Source organism: Coffea arabica, chromosome 4e, assembly GCF_036785885.1.
Source record: "Coffea arabica cultivar ET-39 chromosome 4e, Coffea Arabica ET-39 HiFi, whole genome shotgun sequence".
Lineage (NCBI taxonomy): Eukaryota > Viridiplantae > Streptophyta > Magnoliopsida > Gentianales > Rubiaceae > Coffea > Coffea arabica.
In genome coordinates this window covers 6262928-6286992 of record NC_092317.1, presented here as the reverse complement: position 1 = coordinate 6286992, position 24065 = coordinate 6262928, and the positions used below count along the sequence as shown (strand labels likewise).

Sequence of the window (24065 nt, the reverse complement as noted above, 5' to 3'; positions counted from 1 at the left end):
GAGTGTAAGCAAGAGGTCTCGAGTTCGAATCCTCCCACTTACACTAAAAAAAAATGATATGGATGTTTGTTGAAGTGCTTAAAAGTGTTATTAAGAATACATAAAAGCATGAATTCAATTGCTTTAGATCTTTTTTTTTTTCCAGAACATTTCAATTTAAAAGTAGATAGTACCTTTGCCTAATTTGTTTTAGATATCTGAAATTAAAAACTTCATCTTTCAATATGAAGTTTATTTGAAGATTGGTTGTAAAGTGAGTCGGTCTTCATAAAAGCAATAGTCTGTTACATGTTACAAGGAAGGAAGTAATGAAAAAGAGGTAATAAAAGAGATGTAAAAGAAAGAATTTTGATGGACAAAAGAACTCAGGAAAGCATTAGGCCACCATAAAAATTTGGCTGCAGCCATCTGATTTTACCAATGAAGGCAATTTATAATGGAGGCACGCGATGAATTCTGTACCAGTTCTCCCCTGCACGATCTCGAGCCTTCAATGCGAATTCATGGGGCATATATCCTAATCTCAGATCCTTCAGACTAGTCAATGGATGCAATCCCCTCGGGAGAATCTTCAGTTGTTTGCATTCTACAATTTCCAACTGTTTAAGGTTGCACAATGATCCTTCCTCTATCCTCCAAGTCTGTAATGTGAGGAAAGAAAGTTTCAGCAAATGCAGTTGAGGAAACCCTCCACTTGAGCAAACTAATTCTTTCCCCACGTACGCACATTGTTTCAATTTTAGGACTCTAAGATTCTGCAGCTTCTCCAGCTTTGGCATGGGATCTTCCATCAAATAGGAGTCTTTCAATGATAGCTCCTCAAGGTTCGGTGGAAAATGTTCAACATCATAGAGCTTCTTGATATATCCGTCCAGATGCAGCTTAGAAAGAAAAAAATGATCTGCAAACATCGTTGACTTGGGGATCGAAAGACGGGTTCTGTCAAAGTCCTGAATTTTAGTGTGAGCATCAACCACGAATGCTGTAACTGGATTAGCATGTAGCTTCAGACATTCCAGGTTCTTTGAGTTGAGAATCCACTTTTCCAAGGCAGCTTCTTGTGCATACAGCTCACCATGCAATTCCAGTTCTCTTATGTTGGTCAATTTGTCCAAGCCATTCTCAATTCGACTCTTTTGGCTAATGCATAACCCTTGCAAAGTTTGGAGATGAGTTAGAGCTGCATCCTTTGGTGGATCCACAACCATTTCTTTCAGTTCATTGAAGTACAAGAACCGCAGGTTCAGCAGCTTCCAAATTGCAAGGGGGATTGGACTAATCAATGTCGACCTCAAGTCCAAAGTTTGCAACTTCTCAAGGTAGCCAATTGTTGATGGAAATCTTTTTAACCAAGTTTCTCTTAAACTCAGGTACCTCAAATGGATGAGATTTCCTATTTCAGAGTCCAGCTGAGTTAAGTAAGCGCCTTCTAAGTCAAGCACGCGCAAGAGCTTAACCTTCCTTGGTTTGAAATTCGATTCAACCGAATCAAAGCACAACAATGAACGAACTTTTGGAGTGTTCTCTGTAATGGAGATTTCTCCAGAATGAATGCCAAGTCTGCGACATCTTGTTGTAACAGAATCAGCATTGACATCTCCATGGATGAAATCAAGGAAGTGTTCCTCCTTGGCTATTGAGATTGAAAGGTCTCTGAGAAGGTCATGGATTCGGCATGCTTTAATCCTTCCATTGGACTTCCTTTTAGCCACTTGAACCATGTTTCTTCCAATAAGCTCTTCCAAGTAATCTTCTGCTACATCTTCAAGGGGTTGTTGACCTCTTGGCAGCACAAATCCCTCTGCAACCCACAGCAGCATCAATCTCCTTGCAGAAATTTCAAAATCCTCAGGGAAGAGACCAAAGTATAAGAAACATGATTTCAAGTAGTGTGGCAAGTCCATATAACTCAGGGCCAACACATCTCCATATTGCATTGGTTCTTGCCTCAACTGCCAATGCATACTCTGAAACACCTTTTGCCACTCGTTAAAGGTTGCATCTTTTCTTGACAGCAGGCCACCTAGCACCACAATAGCAAGTGGTAATCCCCCACATCTCCTCAGCATCTGCTTACCTAATTCTTCAGCCCATGGTGGCAAACTTGCAGAGGATTCCCGGTCTAATTGCACCATCTTGGAGAACAATTTCCAACAATCCTCGTCATTCATTAGGCAGAGTTCATGTGGGGTACTTTTCGAGTCAGCATAGAGAGCAACATCTTTAAAACGGGTAGTAAGCAGAATTCTACTCCCATTTTTCTCCTCAGGAAAGGCTGCTTTGAGATCATCCCAATCTGCAAAATTCCACAAATCATCCAAAACTATAAGATACCTTTTACTCTCCAAAAAACTTGAGATTATCTCCCGCAATTCTTCATTGCTTGCTCTTCCAAAATCTCCTCCTACATTTCCCATCAATTTTTTCCCCAGTTCTTGTAATATCTCTCTTGCTCTAAAATTTTGAGAGACATAAACAAAAGCACAGCAATCAACATGCTCCTTAAGATCAGATTTAAGGTAAACTCTCTTGGCAAGAGTGGTCTTGCCTATACCTGCCATGCCGACAACTGAGACAACACAACGCCTTGATTCTCCATGAATCAACTGTGATTCAATTATTTTTACATCTTCAACCAGACCAACAATATCCTCGCAAACATGAACAGATGATCTTCTCCTCTCTTGCAGTCTGCTAGCTGCAAAACCAGCCCCTTCTGTCCCTATTCCTATATTTCCAATTCCGTATGTGGATTTTCTGTCACTAATCTCTTGGAGTCTAATCCTGATTCGTTTTATCTGATCATTCAACTTACGACATAAGATCAACTCATTAAAGGAGAGGAAGTACCTCTTGAGAAATGTAACAAGAACTCCCCTCTGCTGTCCTTGTACCAGACTGTAAACAAAAGAGTCAAGAATATCATCTGTATCATATGCAACCTCCCTTAAGTCTGCAACCCAATTTTTGACTCTTTCATCAGCATCTTGTCTTGAATCTACGTCCTTGATGAAGCACTGCATTCGCCTCAGCTCCCCTTCGACCCATTCAATCTGATCACGTAGCTTCAAGTCCTTTGGCCATAAACCTGCAGCTCCCTCAATCAGATAGTCAGCAATCTTGTCCAATAGTAAAATAACTACTTGTTCAGCCATGTATGTTGTTTTACTTAGTTTCAGGGATTTTCAGGCCTGAAAGAAAAGTGTTTTCAGACTGTTCTGAAAAGTTAGTGGTTGAGGTGTAATTGACAGTTCAAAAAAGATCAGGTTAAGTCAACTCCGTAACGAATTTTGACTAGAGTGCTAGTCCAATGATGTTTTGACATTGTTGAGATCCTTTAGTAAATAATTTACTACTTTTGGAATAGTTGCGTACCAAGGTAATTTTAAATCTCTATTTGAGTGTAGATCAGGGATCACAATTTTTTTACTTACATTCTAATATTCAGTCTTTCTTGGAAATATTTTGCCAGCATGTGCATAGACACCCGTTTGGATCGGTGATGATTCATCGGTTTCTTCTTGATTTGTTTAGGTTCTCCCTCCTCCCCTAGTAAACAAGGAATAGTTATAGTATAAAATCTATCGTGTATAAAAAAATAAAAAAGATCCTTTAGTAAAACAGGATAGAATTATTGTTTTTTTTTTAATCTCATGGTCAATTTGACAAGAAACAAATGGCGGCCATATTTGACTAGAAAAATGGAAGAACCTTTACGTGCTTAATAAGATGAGTTTGTCGTAGTCAATTTTGCTAGGTATAAAGTTCAGTAAACCATATATAGATTATTTATTTGTTTAGAGTTTAGACAATGGCGACTCATACCTTACAAATATTGAAAAGTTTTACTTGCTTGTTGCAGACTCAAACTACTCACAAGCTACAACCACCTTTGCAGAATTTTCAAATGTTTCTGGATGGCCAGTTTACCCCTTCTACTCTCTCCAATTCTCCCTAGGGATGTATGCGAGCCGAACTACTCGCGAGCTGCTCGGTCAATGGCTTGGCTTGAACTCGATTTGATCGAGTTCGAGCCGAGTCTCGAGCTATTCGAACGTACTTTCGAGTCGAGTTTCGAGTCAATATTTTGGGGCTTGTGGCTCGTCGAGCTACTCGTCAAGTCGGGATATATTTAAATAATATATATATATTATAATTATAAAATGACTGTTATGGGTATAATTTATACTGAATTTACAATATACTCTTCTTTATAATAAAATCCATAATGGCAGAATTGTACATTTTCCGAGTCGAGTCAAAAAGCTTGATTAGACTCGGCTTGATAAGGCTTTAACTAAAGGTCGAGCCTTATCGAGTCGAGTCTCGGGTTTATAGGGATTTTCTCAAGTTACGATTTTTTAGGCTCAGTCGAGCTCAGGCTCGAGTTCGAGCCTAGTTACATAAGGGTCGAGTCGAGCTCGAGTATAGCAATACTCGAGTATAGCAATACTCGAGCTCGACTTGACTCGATTACATCCCTAATTCCCCCAATTTGCAGGTTGCCAACTGAATTGTTACTTGCACTCTTAACTCAGTGGCCACCACCAAAGTTGGTGGAGTGGGAGGTCTGAGGATCAAACCTTGCCTCCCACCATTGGCCACAAAAAATGTGGCAAGCCACTTCGAGTGGCTTCCAGACGAGAGCGTCGTGCACTCGTCTGGACCAGTAGGTGGTTCAGTCCCCTCCAATTTTTCTCGACCTGTTCAGGTTCTCCTCTTCCCGTAGCATAAAAATACAAAAATTGTAAATCTATCATATCGAAAAAAAAAAAGAGCATCCGCTATCAACTTTTTATATGCACTTTTGTTATATGCGTTGAATGGGATTACAAATCCCACATTATCCAATTCATGAACCAAAAGGAGCGTTCCTAAGTATATGAATGATGTTATACGAAACTCCCCAGGTTTGATTGGCGAGTTCAATGGACGGATATTATCAAACCTAAAATCAATTTTAATTTAGGCATTAATTACAAAGCTAATGCATCTCACACATTTAATACAAAAATAATTTCTTTTGTTACCGGAATCTATTTTATATTTTTCTCTTTTTTCTCCTCAAGATACCATCTTTCTAGTACAAAAAAATTACATAGTTAAACTACCTAAACGTCAAGAACCATATTCTGCCATTTGTAGAAAATGATAAATATAAAAAGGGAAAATGGCCAATTTCATCTCTAAACTTTTTTGCTCATACCGATTTAGCTTCTAACTTTTATTTCTAGTCAATTTAATACTTGAACTTATTTTACAGTTCTAATTAAGAACTCTATGGTGGCATCACTATTTAAAACTGATTTGGCTCCAAATTGACTAACTATACAAGGGTTTTTTTGGAAATATCACTCACAAAAATGTAATAAAACAAATAAATTGTGTAAAAATATCAGACAGAGCTTTTAAATCGTGTAAAAAATCACCCGATGAAACTTCTTTAAAGTATAATCTTGAAGCTTCTTACATGATTTATTACATTCCCAAAATACCTCTGTTTAGCTAGTCAATTAGGAGCCATATTAGTTTTAAGTGATAGCGCCGTCATAAAGATCCTTAATTGAAATCGCAAAATAAGTTCACGTATCAAATTGGTTATGAATAAAAGTTTGGGACCAAATCGGCACTAAAAAAAAGTTTACGGACTAAATTGGCTATTTTTTCATTCAGAAATCCATCACTGCACCTATGATGGGTCCGAAATCTGCGTGCTCAGAAGCTGGCTACTTTCATCTTGTAAGAAGCTACTTAATAATTGCCCAAAGCCTATGATGTTACGATTGACTTGACAATCGACTTCCCATGGCAACTCCCAGAATTTTAATGCTTCCTTCAAATCAAATCTAAGATAGCAGTTTGTTGGAGCACTACTTTTACTCTGTATCAGCCAAATTTCTCGAGACAGGTTTTGAACATAGCTTCGGTCAATTTGAATGAAATTACCCACAACTCTCCTGACTGTCAGATTCCATGCAGGTTCTTGGAAGTAGAGTTGGATCATGCATGCAGTAGCAGTATAGGCTACCTGTGAAGCCTCTTTTGCGATCCATGTGCGTTTGTAAACAATGGCGGTCTTGGATATCCGATCCCAAATTCAGCGTCTCCAGAAAAGGAAGAAAACGAGCCTTAATCATGCTCATCCCAGGGGTTGATCATGATGATGGGAGGAAAGCCTGTTTTTATTCTATGGACGATCAAGTTTTTGTTCAGGAACTTCCAAAACCAATCCAAAATACTTCCAAGTATCCAATGTTTTCGATTGATGAGTTCATGTGAGTGGCTGTTGCTCTTCAGTGTTCTCACTGGTAATAACTTGATGGATAAACTTGATATCCATGTGCTTATGGAACCTTCAACCAGATGTCGCAACGAAGTGCTACAAATTGATCTTTATGAGAGCTTCAAAATCTCGTCAGTCAGAAAAATATTAGCCGGGCTTTGTTATGATGAGAGCGCTCTGATGGCCACAAAGCAGTTCTATATATCCGCAGAATGAGAAAACAGGAAGCAACCGAGGTACCTGAAAGTCTTGTTCTTGTTGCTAGTTTGAGAAGCAAAAAATTGAATTTGATAAATTTCCCTTCCAGTCGGGTAGATCAGGCCCTTTCCTCGACGGGCGCCTGCATTGGATAGTTAAATATACCAGTGACGATTCCTACTCCATCATTTATTTTGATGCAAAAACCAACAGATTTCCCAATCATCCAATTCCAGAGCCTGCTTTGCATAATCAAGGAGATTTAGATGTTACGGTGCATTGGGGGACTGGGAGTTTTAGATGAATGTCTAAGCAGCATGTTTGGGCCTGGAAAGTCAGGAGATCAAATGGATGTCTCGACCATGAGAGAATATGGCGTGAAGGAGTCTTGAACAATTTTATTTAGCTTATCAAGGGAAGAAAAATGGTTTCTACTAGGCCAATGTACACTATATATAAAAGTCTCATGAATGACTGATTTACGCATTAGTGTTTCTGGCTCATAAATATGAAAGATATGAAGTATGAACTAATATGAACTAAAAAAATTGTTCAAAAATGTTAGAACTTGAAAATTAAAACTTTGATCCTTGGTCGACACCTATTCTTTGTGACCTGCTGATTTCTTTTTTCTTTTTTTGGTGACCTGCTGATTAATTACTTCTTTGTTTGCATATCATAAATGGATCAACTCTTTGTGATCTAGCTACTTACTTCTTCCTTTGAGAATATCCTTTATTAACTATTAAGACGCAAGAAGAGTTTCTCCTTGATCAAATCAAGGTTGGTTCCGGGAAACGGCTACGCGAGGGACGGGTATACCAATCGATTTACTTACTAAGCATCTCTATCGTTCAGATGATTTGGATGTAGAAATAGACGAACCAGACATGGTTTTCAAGGGTTTAACTGTACATGAATTGGAAGGCCTTTATGAGGACATAAAGATGCATCTCGACTTGGACAAGGCAACGCCAAGACACATGCAGTATTGGCAGCCACTGCTCGTGGTTTGTGATTGGGAACTATCTGAAGCTAGAAAAAGGGACTCATCTGATCGAGCCATTGTGCGTGGAGAGCAACTTCCTCCTGAACTGCTTGCCAAAGAGCAAGGAATGCATTGAAGTATCGAATCATATGTGCAGAGACTTCTGCAGGGGAAATCTTATCGCGAACTGGAAGCTCTAAGGTCTCAGGTTGAGGCGCAGATGCAGTCTGGTACAGCTAAGGTGGTCGAATTTTGGGAAGTTCTTCTTAGGCGCATTGATATCTTCAAGGGTAAGGCTTGTCTTGAGGAAATCCACGCCGAAGTACTTAGCAGACACCTCCAGCACCTTGAGAAACCAATAGAATTCGGAGACTGTGAGATAGACTTCAGTCCAAAGCCTGACAATAGAGGAGGACCCAGTCTGTCATGACGGGAAAGATGTTCAAGTTCTCTTGCCACAATGTACAAGGCGTGAAGAGAATCCAGAAAAGCATCGCCAAGAATTGGGGGCTGGGCCCCTGCTCCTGATGATAACTTTGAGAAGAAAGCAATGGGAGCCATGGAAGAAGGTGATGCAATTTTTGGCTGGAAACATGAAATTAATCTTGATTCACAGGTCTACTGGTGGCGTGCCAAGTACAGTCCAAGAAAGCCCCAGTATTTTAATCGTGTTCATACGGGGTATGAGTGGAATAAATACAAACGCAACCACTATGACCATGATAGCCCACAGCCAAAAATTGTACAAGGGTACAAATTCAACATTTTCTATCCAGATCTTGCTGATAAAGAGAAAGCTCCGACTTATGCCATCGAGAAGGATGGCAACAGTTTAGAGACCTGCATCATCAGGTTCCCTTCAGGGCCACCTTATGAAGACATAGCATTTCGGGTAGTTAACAAACAAAGGGATTATTCCCATAAGAAGGGGTTCAAGTGCACTTTTGGACAAGGAGTCCTACGTTTGTACTTCAACTTCAAAAGGTATCAGTACCGGAGGTGATTGATCCTTGGATATCTGGTTCGATCGAGGAATGCTTTGTTGTAATTTTTCTCTTCTTGACAATATTGTAACACCATCCATCATTGGTATGTTATACGTGAAGAACAAAAATTCACAGTTGAAAGCGAATACAGCAAAATGTTTATTTACTGGGAGTAAACACAGTAGTAGACTAGGTAGAGCTATAATACAAAACGAAGAGTAATATATAGTTTATGGATGTCTATGTTTTGATAAGGTAGAGTTATAATGCAAAATACAAATACATTAGCTAACAAGAGCCTCTCAGCTTTGGAATTTTTCCAGTAGCAATAACAATTGTCTTTAACTATCTCCTCTCTGACAATATCGTTTCAGCATTTATAGAAGCAGACATAACTCAGATTGACATAAATCTTTAGTGAAAATGACAGATCCAGTTTCAAATTGAGGAATATTGCATGTATAAAAAATCCAGCCTAAATTCGACCAGAAATATTAGGTTTGTAATTCAAGATTAAGAAAAGCCTTGAGTTTAAAAGAAAAAATGTTCAGGAATGTGACGATGTGAGATGCAAGAAAGATATGGATGATGGTTTCCTGCTTAAGACCTAAACTTTAATTCACCAAAGAACGGAGGACATTTCGGTTTCTGATACTACTCGTTTATACCTATATAATCTGAAAAACAAGTCATTCTCGGATATTCCTCTCCCAAACAATCTCCCCGATGGAAAAAGTTATTACGTTTATTTTAATTATGTCGAAAGTCTAACACCAGTTCTTAGACATGGTCCGAACTGCATGAAGCCCTGGAGCAGAACCCATGAAGTCCAAAATGTACATTGTCATGTTGAAATCAGCTCGATTAACACTGTGTAATCCAATAGAAGTCCTTCTAATTTGAATTACTGCATATCAAAAATCAATCTGTGGGATTTAGGTACCTAAACGTAATAGGAAGTTACTCTCTGATTAAATTATGTAGCTTTTCTTTAGGTAATCATCTTTGTAGTATCTAATGAGTATCTTTCTCGCAGAAAATTGATAATATGCTTTATCAAAACTGAGATAATGACTTGAAACCAGCACTATTTATGATTTCCATTAAAATCTCATCGAACCAACTTTGTCCTAGGAGCTGTGTCTAAGACCTTTAGCTATAACATCCAATTCCAATCTGTTGTCCTCGGGGATCCCTGCAAGATGCCAAAGCAAAGATATACTTTGAAGTAAAGATGGGTAGGGTTGTTGATCTGTCCGTTCTGGGTTGTGCTTTTGCATAACCAAAATTAGCTGCAAGATTCTTTTCAACAAATGAGGAAACAAAGAAAAGAAAAACTAACAAAGAAACAGGAAGTCAGACGTAGATGATTTTTCCATCTCCTGATCTTTCATATGGTGCCTATAGCCTGATAACTACAAAAGAATAACCAACACAAATTCAAGCATTGGAGAAAGCACATTAATCTTTCAGCGAATAGAGATGTTAAAAACAAATGGTTATCAACAGTTGGCGACAAATTTGACAAGAAAGTATCAGCTTTCTTCTGATAATTTGCAGTACATAAACTGCTGTAGATTTATGCTCCAGGTTGATGAGCTAAAAATATAACGTTTTCTATACTGAGAGCATGTCAAAAAGACAAACGATGACACTTGTTAGGTGACAAGAGTTAAAACATTTTTTAAGCTTTCTAAGGAGAGAGGATGTCTTGAAGTCAGATTTTATAAAAACGTTGGTAAGTCTGTCTATTTTGTGGTTTTTTTGAGGCGTTAATTTGGTTTCTTGCTCTTGGATGCAAGCTACAAGAGCATTAATCAGAATAATCCTCACTATTATAATCAACAACTAGTGGGGTGGCATCAGCAACTTCAATAGCAGTCCATGGAAGTTGCAACTTGATGGAAATGAAGTTCACATCTGGATAACATCAATGTATAGATCACAAAAGATACAACTAAATTTCTAAAAGCAAAATTCGGAAGACGAAACAAACGATGACTGGAAAAAAATTGGTACCCTTTTCAGAATTTCCCAAGATTTTGCTCCTCTATCAATCAGCTGATCCCAAAAGTGGCAACAATTAATCCAGTCTTGTATTTCATATTGATTGTACAAGTACAACTAGTAAGAATTTTGCTTCATCTTTTGGTCTTTACCAAATTATGGACCAAGTACACTGGCTAGTTTTTGCATATTAATGCATGACTTCCTAATGTTGTCAAGTTCTCTACCCCAGTGTGCTGGAGCTGATTTGTCTGCCATCTGCCATACTTAATCATACCATATTTTTTATCTTGTTAAACCATATGATCAACCAGGTAAGCCAAGGGTGTCATTATTTAAATCTCCTATTATTGTCATATAAATGTTGTTTAATACTTGATATAGGTTTATTCCCATTTATATACGCAGCAAATCCTCAAGCCCATCTCCATGGATGGTAGCATGGACGCTCAAAGCTCAAAAGTACAATCTCAGTCCCAAGATCCATTTACAAGTCTACCCTTGCTGCCTATGATGGCAACAGCAACCCCTCCTGAAAGTATTGAAGTGCAAGTAGACATGGAAAGTCCAAGACGAGAAAATATTACCATCCATGGAAGAAGAAGATTTTTAGGAGTTAGACAAAGGCCTTCGGGAAGATGGGTAGCTGAAATCAAGGATTCATCTCAGAAGCTGAGGCTGTGGCTGGGGACTTTTGACAGAGCTGAAGAAGCAGCCTTGGCTTATGACAATGCATCTAGACTTCTAAGGGGAAGAAATGCTAAGACAAACTTTACATACAATGGAACCATGGATACTCGCGAAGAAAATCTTAGTTTGCTGGGAAAGGATCCAAGGCTTTATCAGCTTCTTAAACATGCCATCACGAAGAACCTGGCGAAATCCTCAGCTCTCGATTCTTCAAAATCTACGCGGAATTTTACTGATCAGAGTGTCGTTGAAGGAGAAAGCAGCCCTGTTGATCATGTTGTAACAACAGTTGAAGATAATATAATTGGAAATGAAGATCATGATCAGTCTCAAGAAAAACGTGAGCTCCGCGGGATCTCACTTGGCAGCTCAAAGGTGTATTCTTCTGTTATTGTGGCTCCTTCTTTCAGCGCTTCTTTAAGTCAAGGAAGAGAAGAACCAGAGAACAATTCTCAGGGGACTCTGTTTAATTCACTGTTTTATCAGACAAATGTAATGTCCCACCACAAACTAGTATAACCTACTGTTTGTTAATAATCTAAATCAGGCTTCTTTCACCTGAAAGTTAAACATGTTTTCTTCCAGTTCAAGGCAGAAACTATAGGAATTTGAGGTGTGCTTTTCTTGGCAGTGCATTTCTTTCCATGTTCCTCAGCTAGTTTAGCATCCATTTCAATTTCGAGCCATTTTAGATTTCTTCCTTGGTTGCTTTATCCTCCAGTTTGCATTTTAGTTCACCCTTTTTTTTACCATTTCCTGTTAAAAGTCCAATAAGATTTATGTTAGTTCTTCTTCAAGTAAGATAACATCACTTTAATTTCTTAATTTATTTGCTGCAGAATATTTTTCCTCTAGTGTCGGTGGTAATGTAAAATTATAAATGGATTTAACCTGAAAAGTCAAACTATGTGATGAAAGTAATCCAAAGTATTTGGCTACTTATAAGCACTAATCCATCAGTTGACCCTCAAATTATGACTTTATGTTTCACTATTTTCGAATTAACTCATGTTTAGTTTACTTCTAGAGTTCAATTTCATTAAGAGGTTTCTAAAATCCTATTCAAACTAAATTAACTGCTACCCAAAATGGTAATCAGTTACATTTTCATGGCGTCATCTGAGAATATGGTGATCCCTTTTTTTTTTTTTTTTTTTTTTTTTGAGTTTGTCTAATTATTGGAACTTATCCATTAGATGACGTGAAACTATGGTGATTTTACATCACCCAATAAATTGTCTTCCACAAAATAAAAAAAAGGTAAAAATTGAAAGTCACAAGCACATGATAACACAAACTAAGGCTCTATTTGATAATCCAGTTCAACACATAAAACTTAATGGATTCAGATCTTTATATATTCAAGCCGTTTGATAATAAAAATTGAACATCTGAATTAATTAAACGGCACTAAATATTCTAGACAAAACTTACTCCCAAAATTAAGTGATAAGTTATTCACTTATTACTAAATGTAATATACATTCAAATGTATTAGATTTAATACTTAATAATTTAATAATTTAATAAATTCAAACTTTGATTTTCAGATTTCAAACTTTAGTTTTGAGATTTCAGTTTTATGGAACGCATCCTAAATTATAATCGCCTTCTTGATTTTAATATTTTCATATGAGTATCTATCACTCATCACTCATGAATGACGTGATTTTCTGACACTTGTAAATGAATTCATTAATATATATGAGATTCACTGGAGTTATCTCCAGCCCACTTTCGTCATCATCTACATTCATACTTTCTAACCGCAAAAAGGACCGCTGGTCCAACAACAATAAAAAACTTATCCTTTTGCGAGTAGTGTGAACGGATAAGACTCCAACTGAGGCAAAACAAACAAATCAGGCCTAGTATCCGGTGATGGGTTTTTGGGGACATCAGATATCAGCCCTTCTGAATTTTTTACAAAATTTTCTCTTTTCCCTATTCCTGTGACAAGACTTGAAATCTTCTTTAAACCCAAAAAAAAAAAAATCAAATACTCTTCACTGTGTACCTTGAGATGTTTTGTAAACTTTCTTACTGTATTACTGTATTTTTTTTAAGATTAATTTTCTATATACTGACAGTGCATGTATTTTCATCATTAGATGTACGACACATAATTCGAATTTGAATGTGAAACTCAAAATTTGCATATGTGTCGTATATCCAATTGTGATAGCGTATACACCGTCTTTAAGATTTACTTTTTTTTTTATAGATAATCAAATTTCATTAACAAATTATTAAAAATCGTCCAGCACAATTTAATCTACATCACTGCTCTCTAATGACAGATTAAACATGCAGTCAGTATTACTGTATAGCTGACACTTGAGATGCATTTGCGATCGCTATCCATCTTACTTTGTAATGCATCATATAGAACTGAATAATTGTAATAGTGACGATTATTAGCACGCCATTGCTATCTTTACTTGTCACAACCGCATAGATATTTAAAATTATCTCATCAGCGTAGCCATCATCATTAAGATGGCTTACTTTTTGTCACGTTGCTCCATCCACTACAAGGCTCCTTAAATTAATGTCAATGCCTAGCATCATTTCATACTTCTTATCACCCTCATTTCACCAACGACACATCATTCATTTGGGATGCACCAATATAAAGTAGAAAAGCACAAATCTGCTGTAGTAATGTAACAGCCTAATCTTTTTCACCAATTCCTCATCTGCCTTTCAAAAGATGGTTGCTTTTTGTCAAGGAAAAGAACTTTGAAGAAGCAAAAGGGCTAAGAGAAAAGGAAATATCGATGGTGGGAATTTGTTATCCACAAATTGAATGGTCCTCAAATCATGGGCATCAGCATTCCATTTCCCTAGATGGATCAGAATGATGAAGACGCAAGCGTAGGAGGATCTTCCTTGAAGCAAATGAAGTCCCATACAGGATTGGATTTGGTTGATAGACCCAATAAATGCTTGACTGGAATTTTCAGGTTTTGGCATTGCGAATTTGATGCCAGATCCCATAAGGGTTGAATTCAAGCTTCATAGATTCTCTGGCAATTTGGTACACCCCATCCATAATCCATTGTAGTAGCTCACTTCCATGGGAACACAATATAATGACGCAAGGCATTTGTGTTCCCCATCACCTAAGCTTCCCTTTTAAGCAAAACGAACAACGCCAAAGTAATATACTTTTGACCGCACACCCTTTGACAATGACAATCAATTGGTAAAAGAATTTGGTTCTCTTTTTGTCCTCCAAACTCTATAGGGTATTGAATGGCATGATTTTTTTAGGTTGTTCAGAGAAGTCATGGTTCTATTGGACCACCACTTTGATCTTTTTTTGTAAGTTAAAAATCTCAACGTAAAACTCCATTTAGTACTTAAAAAATTGCTGTAAATCTGAAAAATTTTAATTGACTTTTGGATAGTGTTGAACTAGTAATGGCAAACCTTACTACTAGAGTTCAATTTTCATTCCATTTCCCCAATTCAGCTAATTTTTCCCACGAGACAACAATAATATTAGTAAAAGCTACAATATTTTATTTTATGGGATATTTTATTTCAAGAAAGAAGCCAAAAGCCATGCACATTAAACAAAATTACAAGCCCTTTCATTCATGTCATTCCATACTTATTCCGATTCAAACATCTCATGATTCTTTTTTCTACAGTAAACTATCAAGGACAAGAATCGGGCATGGTAGGATAAAAAGAAGGATAGGAAAGAGTGAAATGAACCCCGAGGCAACCCTTTTTACCTCTAATGAAATACAAACAAATACCAGTACAAACTCCCAAGGACAATTAGCAAGGCAACAAGCTGTTTCAAGGTGACAAAACTAGATAGAAATTAGCAAATTATGTAGAAAAAGGTTTGCCAGTTGACAAGATTTACAGCTAATCTGAAATCAACCTTTCATAGAAAAAGCAACCAAATGGCTAGGCTTCTCAAGTACCGCCAAACAAAGAGCCCACATAATTAAAAGAGTGACAAATCATCTACAGCACAAAGTTTAGTTTCCTGTCTTCATAATTAGATTATAGTAGTAGTTAATATATAGATAATAATAGACATACTAACTAATTGCACTTACATGGCATGTATAGGTTACTTTTATCAGATTAAGGTTAGAGAACACACATGATACCCTCCAAGAAATATGTACATACATATACAAGGAAGGATAAGGTGTTTGCAACAAAAGCTAAGTATAAATAATAAATACTAGTAGTAGTAGTAATTAATGGGAGCTAATCATGGACGACCCAAAAATACAACCGTGCATGCATGTAAATTATTGGGTAGGGGAAAGTCTACCATTATTCAGTGGTGGCCTCTTTGATTACTGAAACAAACAAATATATAATTAAAAAAATGCACCAATGAAAATACATAAAGAGTTATTTCCCAGTTCCCCATATGTCTATTCGGGAGTTTGACTTGGACTTTTGAGATCCAACGCTCCTCCACAAGGCCATTTTATCCAACGTGAAAGACAAAAAAACACAATACACAAGAAGAAAAATATCATAAAACGTTTTACCAAAGAATTAAAGAGAACAAAACAGCAAAGAAAATACCAAAAAAAAAAAAAAGATGAACGGAAAAAGATCGTTCAAGAACATGATGGTAGTAAAAGAAAGAAAGAATAATAAGAGAATGCAAATGGAGAAAGGGTTAAGCGCTGGATGCAGAGGTTTATCGACCGATTCCTGTTCCAATACTCTTTTTTTTTTCTCTTTTTCTCATGCTTGGATTTCAGGGAACAGATCGATGAACCGCTGCCTCCAGTGTCCTCAAGCCTTCCACTATCCACAAGAGCCAACTCATGACACAAAAAAAAGAAACTGAAATAATCACATAAACCGACGAAAAATCAGCATTCCCACAGATCTTTTCAATGGGTTTTCAGCACAGATCTGAGATATTCAAGAATTAGAGATTCATACATGGCTACAAACAGGGAGAAAAACTCGTACTCATCAACCAAAAAGAAAAGTCTTCTTCCCAGCCCACTTTACACAACAAAATAAGCGAACCCGCAAAAAATCTAACAAATCAGGGATAGAGAACAGGGGGCAAAGGGGGCATGGGATAAAAGTATACCCATAATCCATAGCTGCTGCATCCGCTGCTCAGTGCTCTCAATCGTTTATGTAATTGCAGTGACAGATACTCTGTGTGTGTTTTGTGCGTGATTTGGGTCTGTGGGTGAGCTGTCATATTATAAGGCGTGGCCTGGAGTTTGATGTGGATTTACTAGTTTAACCATGTGTATTCATTTGGAGAATGCGGTTAGGTGGAATTATGGGAGGTTAGTTTGGTCAAATAGCGCATGGAGAAGCTGAAGTGTCGGGGTGAAATTGGAGTATGGGGGGACGGGGTCCATGCTGGAGAGTTAGGCAGAAAAATACACGTGTTCGGATACTGTTTAAGGAATCCTCTGTCTCGGGGGCCAGAGCGACGGCCCATGTGACCATATAATCACCAATCACATTAACTTAAGCCTCCTAAGTCCTGCCTAATTGATCGAACCTTCCGTTCCCAAAAAATACGTCTTACTGTATAATAAAGCGTGGGATTATAATATATCCTTATATATATTATATATTATATATATTATATAAGAACGAGTTTAGGACTAGATTTCAACCGCAGGGGTGAGGCTATTTTGGGAATGTGAGAGTGTTTGAAGAGTACTTGGAACACTGAGTACAAGTTATTATAGCTTTAATTTCACTATAATTACTTATATAGCCTTTCAGACATTTAAGGTTATGGGCAGGTTTGGTATGTTACAATGTTTGATGCCAAGTTGAGTATCAAGTACAACTGAATAAAGCTTGTATTTTGATAGAATTACATAAAAGTCCTTTTAATCATTTATTATACTAACATCCAAGCCTTCCAATTTCCTTAAACCTTTCTCATCTGTTAAGGAATTAATTGGATGTTTACATAATTGGATTTTAATTACAATTAATTAACGTAATTATTATCTGAACAATCATTATCATATTTATGTCCCCATGTTTAGCCGATACCCTTTCTTCTTTTTCGGTTTCACCTCTTTGATTTTATTATGGCTATTAAATATTTGGTGGAATGCATAACTTTTCCTTTAAATTGAGGTGAGTTCTTTGGGTTTGTCTTCTTCGATTATAGTTTTTTTTTCTAATGATTGGTTTATTCAAGAACTCCATATAGTTTGCTTTTTGATACTTCTAATTCCAAAAACTGACTAATTGTATTGTTTTTCTTAGTAGATCCCAGAGATTCTGTCTCTGGTCAAAGTACAATTTGAGATAATGTTGTCACTTTCTAAAATAATCATAAAAGCAATTTTATCATCTTCTCCTCCTCAACCAAGGTATTATCTCTTTATTTAAGTCAAATAACCTTATTTCTCATGAACTTTCTCCTATTATTCTTGATTCCAGTGATCTGTTGACTGCATTCTTGCAGTTATGGTTCAAGTAGTTATTTTTTCATGTAATATGATTTGAAATTTAGCTTGTGTTTATTTTAATTGGGAATTTTATTATTGTAAAATTTATTAACTTAGAATTTTGTACTTCATTGAAACTAAAAAAGAAAATTAATCATGCTACATAGTACTAAGATGTCATTTGCACTCTATTTGCTTTCCATGTTATGATCCCGTTCTTGTATTATACTGTTTATATAGTTTCAAATACAAAAAATTTGCCTTTTTATGCTATCTAAAAGAATTTGTAGTGGAACTTGATGAGTTTAAATGCTTTAGCTACAGCACCATTTTGCTTGCATTGTATTAATTCATTTACTCATAATTGTATGTTGTACAATGATAAATAATGTTGCTTGATTTGATTGAAGCAACTATTATTCATAGTTCAAACGAGTCAATTCAGTAGAGATGTTATATTGAATACTTATACAAGTACACATTGGAATATATCATTAAGCAGTTTCTACCTATAGTTTGCAATTCGAATTCATATGAGGAATTTCTTCTTATTTTAGTTACCATTTTCTACAATTTCAAATTTAGAAAATATTATTTGCACCAATTTTTTATAATCAAGATAGTTTCAATTTAGATTTTTAACAATTATGCAGATTTGAACTTATTTATGAGATTATAAAAAAATGCCCCTAGCAAAAAACACCAAATCTGAATAGTTTCTACAAAACTTTGAAAAAGACCACTTAAGTTTCTTATCTATCTATCATTTTTGGGCATTATTGTCTCTATAAGAAACATGTGATTAAGTCGTATTATACCCATCAAATTATATAAATAATTAGTCAAAAATAAAATTATTTTAGATTAGACCGGGTCCAAAGTGATTGATGTATAAACTTGACTTGATAATTCAGGTTGAGCTTAAGTCGAGGGAGAAATCAGAAGCATTGCTTGAGGGATCTTTCACGAACATATATAGATTCGAGAGATGAAGGGTCCAATTGATACTTTAAAATGTTTTATCATCTTGGATAAGTTTTAGAAGAGACCTTTGGATACTTTTAAATTACATTTCAAACATTCTTACATTTTTAAACTACCATTATCTTTGCAGTTGAAATTCAAACATAACCTTTGATCACAATGGATTCTTATATAGTATAACGATAAGGATGTCTCATTGCATATTATTTTTATTGACTCACTATGTAACTTATGATTTTTCTATTAAAATCACATGATAAAATCATCATACTTCAGTTCCTATACTACAAAATATTAAACAATAATTATTAATTATCTTGAATCACAAGCACCAAATCCCCGCGGGTCGCGCGGGCTGTCCTTCCCTAGTATATATATATATGAATAAGGATTTGGTGTTAATAAAAAGTGTTAATATTTATTTTTTTAAAGTATTCTTTCAATATTTACCATTATTTATTTACATCTTATCAGAAAAACATCTCACCTCTACGTAACTAACACTACAATCTACACATAAAGTGTGAGATTATTTCAAAAAAAAAAAAAAGTGAGTAGAGATTTGATGTAGCAAAAAGTGTTGATATTTACCCTTCCAAAATTACTCTTTCAATGTTTATTATTATCTATCCACATCTTATTTGAAAAACCTCTCACTCTTATGTATTTATCATTATCTATCCACATCTTATTTGAAAAATATCTCACCCCTACGTAACTAACACTGCAATCTACAATCTACACATAAAGTGTGAGATTATTAAAAACAACGTGAGCAAAGATTTGATGTAAACAAAAAGTGTTGATATTTACCCTTCCAAAGTTACTCTTTCAATATTTATTATTATCTATCCACATCTTATTTGAAAAACCTTTCACTCCTATGCAACTACCACTACATAACTATCACTACACTCTTGATGAAGTGATTAACTAATTTACTTATGAGCATTGCATCACCTTCCAAAAATCTCCTAAACTAATTTTTTATTCTATATATTTTTATTATTTCCCTTTTTCTAAAATATGCAAAAAGAGTGTGTACCTCACTTACTAGTTTATACTATGTATGTAGGGAGCATTGAATTCAATGCAAAATTTTTTGTCACTTTTTGAATTTTCAACTTTACCCTCACAATCACGAAATTATGGCTTTATCATCTCATTACATGTTGCCTATATTATCATAACCGTAACTAATTTTCACCCATAACCACTCACAAATACGGTAACCATTAAGTTTATTAAAATTCTATTAAAAAAACTTTAAAAAGATCAAAGATTTTTTTTTTGTTTATGAAAATTTTATATTAAATTCTTCCATATAAAAGTGATTGTTCCTAAATGGCACACACATAGGGTGTGCCCTATCACCAGTACCAATAACGAATGAGTAAATTTTGTACATAATGGTAGCATGTACATCATTATGGTAAGATGCATGATATACATAATATGCAAAATTTGTATCCAAATCTAAATTTAAGTTAGTTGTCATTCATCCATACCTAATAGTATATAATGTAATGGACTTGGCATTCGGTGATCTCCAAGATCATCACAAGTTTTTTTTAATTAAATAAAATTTTAAAGTAAGAGAGGGGCGTGATTTAAGAAGCGAATAGAAGAAATAGAGAATTTAACCCAAAACCTCTAATCTTAGAAACCCAACCTTAACCTAAGACCTCTGACTTTAACTGCATTGGATACATGATTATTAACTAATGGATTCCTGTGTTTTCTGATTAGAATCTTAAATTTAAATAATTTTTTTTATCTTTGTCAGTAGATTAGGCATTAGATACACTAGCAAGATGCACCAGAATTTTACAACAAAGCATATTTGCACCATACAGTTTAATTAATTCAAGATTCATTAATACTATAAAGACAAAACATTAATACGTGTACAATTTTTATTTGCACTATACAATTTTTATATATAATTTCCAAATGACTCTTAGTGTCATGGTGCAGGATATTCTCTTACACAAAACCCCTATTATTACAGTCACATTATTCTCTTTGGTTGGTATCATTCTAGTAATATTCTTTAGTTGGTGTAAGACTTACAATATATAATGCACTATTTTTTTACTGGATTAGTGCACATCAAAACTTATACCAAATTGTGTTTTCTTGGTAAAATTTAGTATATTTTTCTTTGGTGCTATTATGCAACAAAAGTACACCAACCAGTTATTTGCTATTTTCATGAGTTAAACTGTGCTATAGGTATGTAATTTTTACTTTTTTTTTCTTCCTTATGTGCTGTTGTAAAACTCTTGGGAGATTTATAATTGAGTTAATATGTGTATTTACACATTGAAGATGGGTATGATGGAGAATTTGAATAGGTACGACAAAGTTTCTATTGCATTTTGTCCTTATTTGCAAATTGGATAATATTATAGGAGTTCGTGATTTGATTCGTCAACTACATCACATTTTGAATCTACAACAGGACCAAGATAAAGTTAATGGCGACATGGATGCATATCATAGGACAAGAGAGTCAAAAATTGCAGATAATCCCAAAAGAATTTTATTGTATGGATGGAGAATTCTTAACAAGACTTGTTATTACAGGACGATTCCTTGGTAGTATTGATTCCTCATATGGCGCAGCGGTTGAGGGGTGTTGCTGGTTTTTCTACTGATCAGAGTTCGATTCATGCCCGCTGTATCGCATATCCTGCCTGACTCGTCCGGGAAAGCTGTATGGGGCTGTCGGCTTCCCTCCGAATTTGGTGTGCCGGCTCGGATCCAAAGGGTTCGGATCAGGGCATGTTTCGGATTATAAAAAAAAAAAAAAATTGCTTTTGCAAACTGATACTTTGATATCAAACATCGTAGTGAATATCATGCTATGTCTAATGAATTTCGAGCTCATCTTCTCAACATATAACCAAAACAAAACAAAAAAAATAAGAAAAAAGAAAATCTCCTCAACATAAACTAAACCTTAGCTGCACTTTTGTTATCGTACAATGATAAAACCCATCATCCGTATTTAACCAAAATAATTGGAAAAGATTGATGAATTGTTTAAATGACCGTCGTAGAGTTACGAACCTTATTTCTCCATTTGGACTTATTTCTCTTCTCCCATAGTTGCCATGTAATGTCAAAAATAAAGTAAAATAAAATTCGTACAGCCCAAAGAACAAGACTTGTAAACTCTTTTGTATGAGTCCCATAATCACCACTAGTAAATAATACTAATAACAAATGCACACTCGATGTGTGTGCAAGAAAGGAATGTCTAATATTTATAGTGAATGAATTTTGTATAAAATTTTCATTATTAATGCAAATTTTAATCTTTTAAATTTGTTTGATGGAATGATTGTTATGTTGGCATTTACTGCTTAAGAGTAGCTATACTGAAAAATATGTTTAAATAGTAAATTAAAAAATGCTAATAGGTAGTTATGCTGACAACGTGTGTTTGGGTAGTTAATAAGTATAATTTTTTGCAAGGGTAAATATGAAAGTACACAACAAAATGTTTACACCCAACCACCCTTCTCTCGCTTTATATATATGGTGTGTATAGATGATCTACACTCCGAAATAAAAAAAAAATAAAAAATAAAAAAACCCTTAAATTTGGTGTGTACACAAATGACATCTACAAGTCAGGACTGTTGGTGGTGGACGAATGGATCAAATCTTTTACTAGCAACAATTAATGCAATAGCCAAAGGGTCCAGCATCGGCCATGCATTCTGCAGGATATTTTTAGAGATTTTCTTAATTATGCTAATAAATACTATATTCAAATAAAATCCCTCAGAAAGGGATGCAACTTAAATATCCAAGTAACGTAAAAGAAAAGAAATCAAAGAAAACAAGCTTTGATTTGAGTGGTTCATAAGGGGTCTGGCCCAACTGAGGTGATTTAGATAACCAAAAAAAAAAAAGAGTAAACGGTCCAAAAAATTAGCCTGTGACTGTTCATTCATTGAGACATGATGCTCAAGAATTCAACCAGGCTGTAATGGTTCTTAACAAATGATCACTGCTGACTGGTGTGATTGTATGAACTATTCCATAGTTTTTTCATCTTTTTTTCCTTTTTGGTTCCTTTCAAGCCATGAAATTATGGTGAAGTTTAGATATGTTTCTTGCGCCACAATTGAGATCAAGTACAGGTTTCAAAACAGATTGATCCATCAAACTCGGGTACCTTCTGAAAAAAACAGCTTATGTCTGCTACATTCTGACAATAACTTCGGACCTAAGATTTCCAATCATGGGTTTTCAAGGAAAAGAGAAAGGGAAAAAAGTCATGAAATTCAAGGCAAGATAGTAATATACACGAGTACAGATCCATTACTTCTTTTCCTATAAATTATTTTTTGTGTTTGTCAATTTTCCTTGTTTTTAGTAATGTTCCCCTCTTCAATTCTAGGCTGATGTGTTCTTTTGTAGATACACTTCTACGCAATGTATCAACTTTTCTGAGTCATCGTGAAGAAAACTAAGGAAGAAAAAGATCAAGCAAACCACATGGATTCACTTTTAACCAGGAATCTCTTTATCATCTTTTTGCAAAAAGCCTCATTTTTGATAAGCTTGTATGGAAAAACAAGCATGCAAAGTTCAATTTGTTATAAAAGACACTGCAGCTTTGCCCTTTCCATGTTGTCCTCCACTCATGCACCTAAAAGCAAATTTAAAGCATGGACTAGTGTTACAGATTAATAAATACTGCATGATTTCAATCTTCTTCCAGCCTCAAGATTTTTCCTATATGTTCCTCTGAATTCCCTGAATTATTTCCACCTAACTCGTATGAAATGGCAACAACTCCATCAGTGACCCCAGATCAAGAGCAGCTGCAGCCTCAAGAATCAGTGCCTAATCCTGTATCAGTGTCAGCAACCACAAGTGCTTGGCATTCTTCAGGATCTATAGGACCATTCTTTGCAGTCATTTCTGTCCTGACAGTTCTTGCCGTCATCTCATGCTTTGCGGGAAGGATTTGCAAAGGTCGAAGCGTTACACCGCCGGAGAACATCCAGCATGGAGGTTGTCTTGGCTGGTTGAGAAGGAAATGGTGCGCCTGCGCTAATAATGATGCTGAAGTTTTAGGCAACAAGGCAGCGGAAAGCAATGATGGTAAGACTCAAGAAAGCGTTTAAATTGATTTTTCAAGACATGCTTGCCCAAGAATCTGGTGAAAGAGCTGACGATCAGCAGTTCTTGAACTGAATCTGTCAAATTTGGCAGTTTAATTAACTTGTGGTAGCACTAGCATCTGCATATTTGGATCATGATATGTAAATTGATTATGATGTTTCCTGTAGTGAGACTCTTAATAGTAGACAAGGATGACTTTAGAAGATTTTGGTGCTCTAGATTCTTGGGTCTGTGTTAATTTGGGAGCAGAAATTGCCAGGTAACCATCTAAATCTTGGTTCATTTGTTTTCTTTGCCTCCACTTACTTTGGTTAATGAGTAAAATTATGTGCAAAAAGAGCAAA

At 35.6% G+C, this 24065-nt stretch overlaps 3 protein-coding genes and 1 pseudogene across 4 annotated transcripts; 3 read left to right on the top strand and 1 right to left on the bottom strand.

Annotated features, from left to right (window-relative positions):
* Positions 1-242: 242 nt before the first annotated feature.
* Positions 243-3219, bottom strand: LOC113740614 (putative disease resistance protein At1g50180). Its single transcript, XM_027268162.2, has one exon. The coding sequence runs from the start codon at positions 3153-3155 to the stop codon at positions 432-434; it is 2724 nt and encodes a 907-aa protein (XP_027123963.1). The 5' UTR covers positions 3156-3219; the 3' UTR covers positions 243-431.
* A 3046-nt stretch (positions 3220-6265) lies between these two features.
* Positions 6266-8525, top strand: LOC113740613 (splicing factor Cactin-like; annotated as a pseudogene).
* Positions 8526-10498: 1973 nt separating this feature from the next.
* On the top strand, positions 10499-11724 carry LOC113741862 (uncharacterized). 2 transcript variants are annotated; one of them, XM_027269506.2, is made up of 2 exons: positions 10499-10776; positions 10871-11724. In XM_027269506.2, the coding sequence occupies exons 1-2, from the start codon at positions 10765-10767 to the stop codon at positions 11669-11671; spliced, it is 813 nt and encodes a 270-aa protein (XP_027125307.1). In that variant the 5' UTR covers positions 10499-10764; the 3' UTR covers positions 11672-11724. The 2 variants fall into 2 exon arrangements, with proteins under 2 accessions (XP_027125307.1, XP_071903494.1); XM_072047393.1 differs by having other exon boundaries at positions 10750-10776; positions 10847-11724.
* An 11229-nt stretch (positions 11725-22953) lies between these two features.
* Positions 22954-24012, top strand: LOC113741806 (uncharacterized). The gene is made up of 2 exons (XM_027269447.2): positions 22954-23700; positions 23889-24012. Exons 1-2 carry the CDS (start codon positions 23379-23381, stop codon positions 23957-23959), a joined length of 393 nt encoding a protein of 130 aa, XP_027125248.1. The 5' UTR covers positions 22954-23378; the 3' UTR covers positions 23960-24012.
* The last annotated feature ends 53 nt before the right edge of the window (positions 24013-24065 follow it).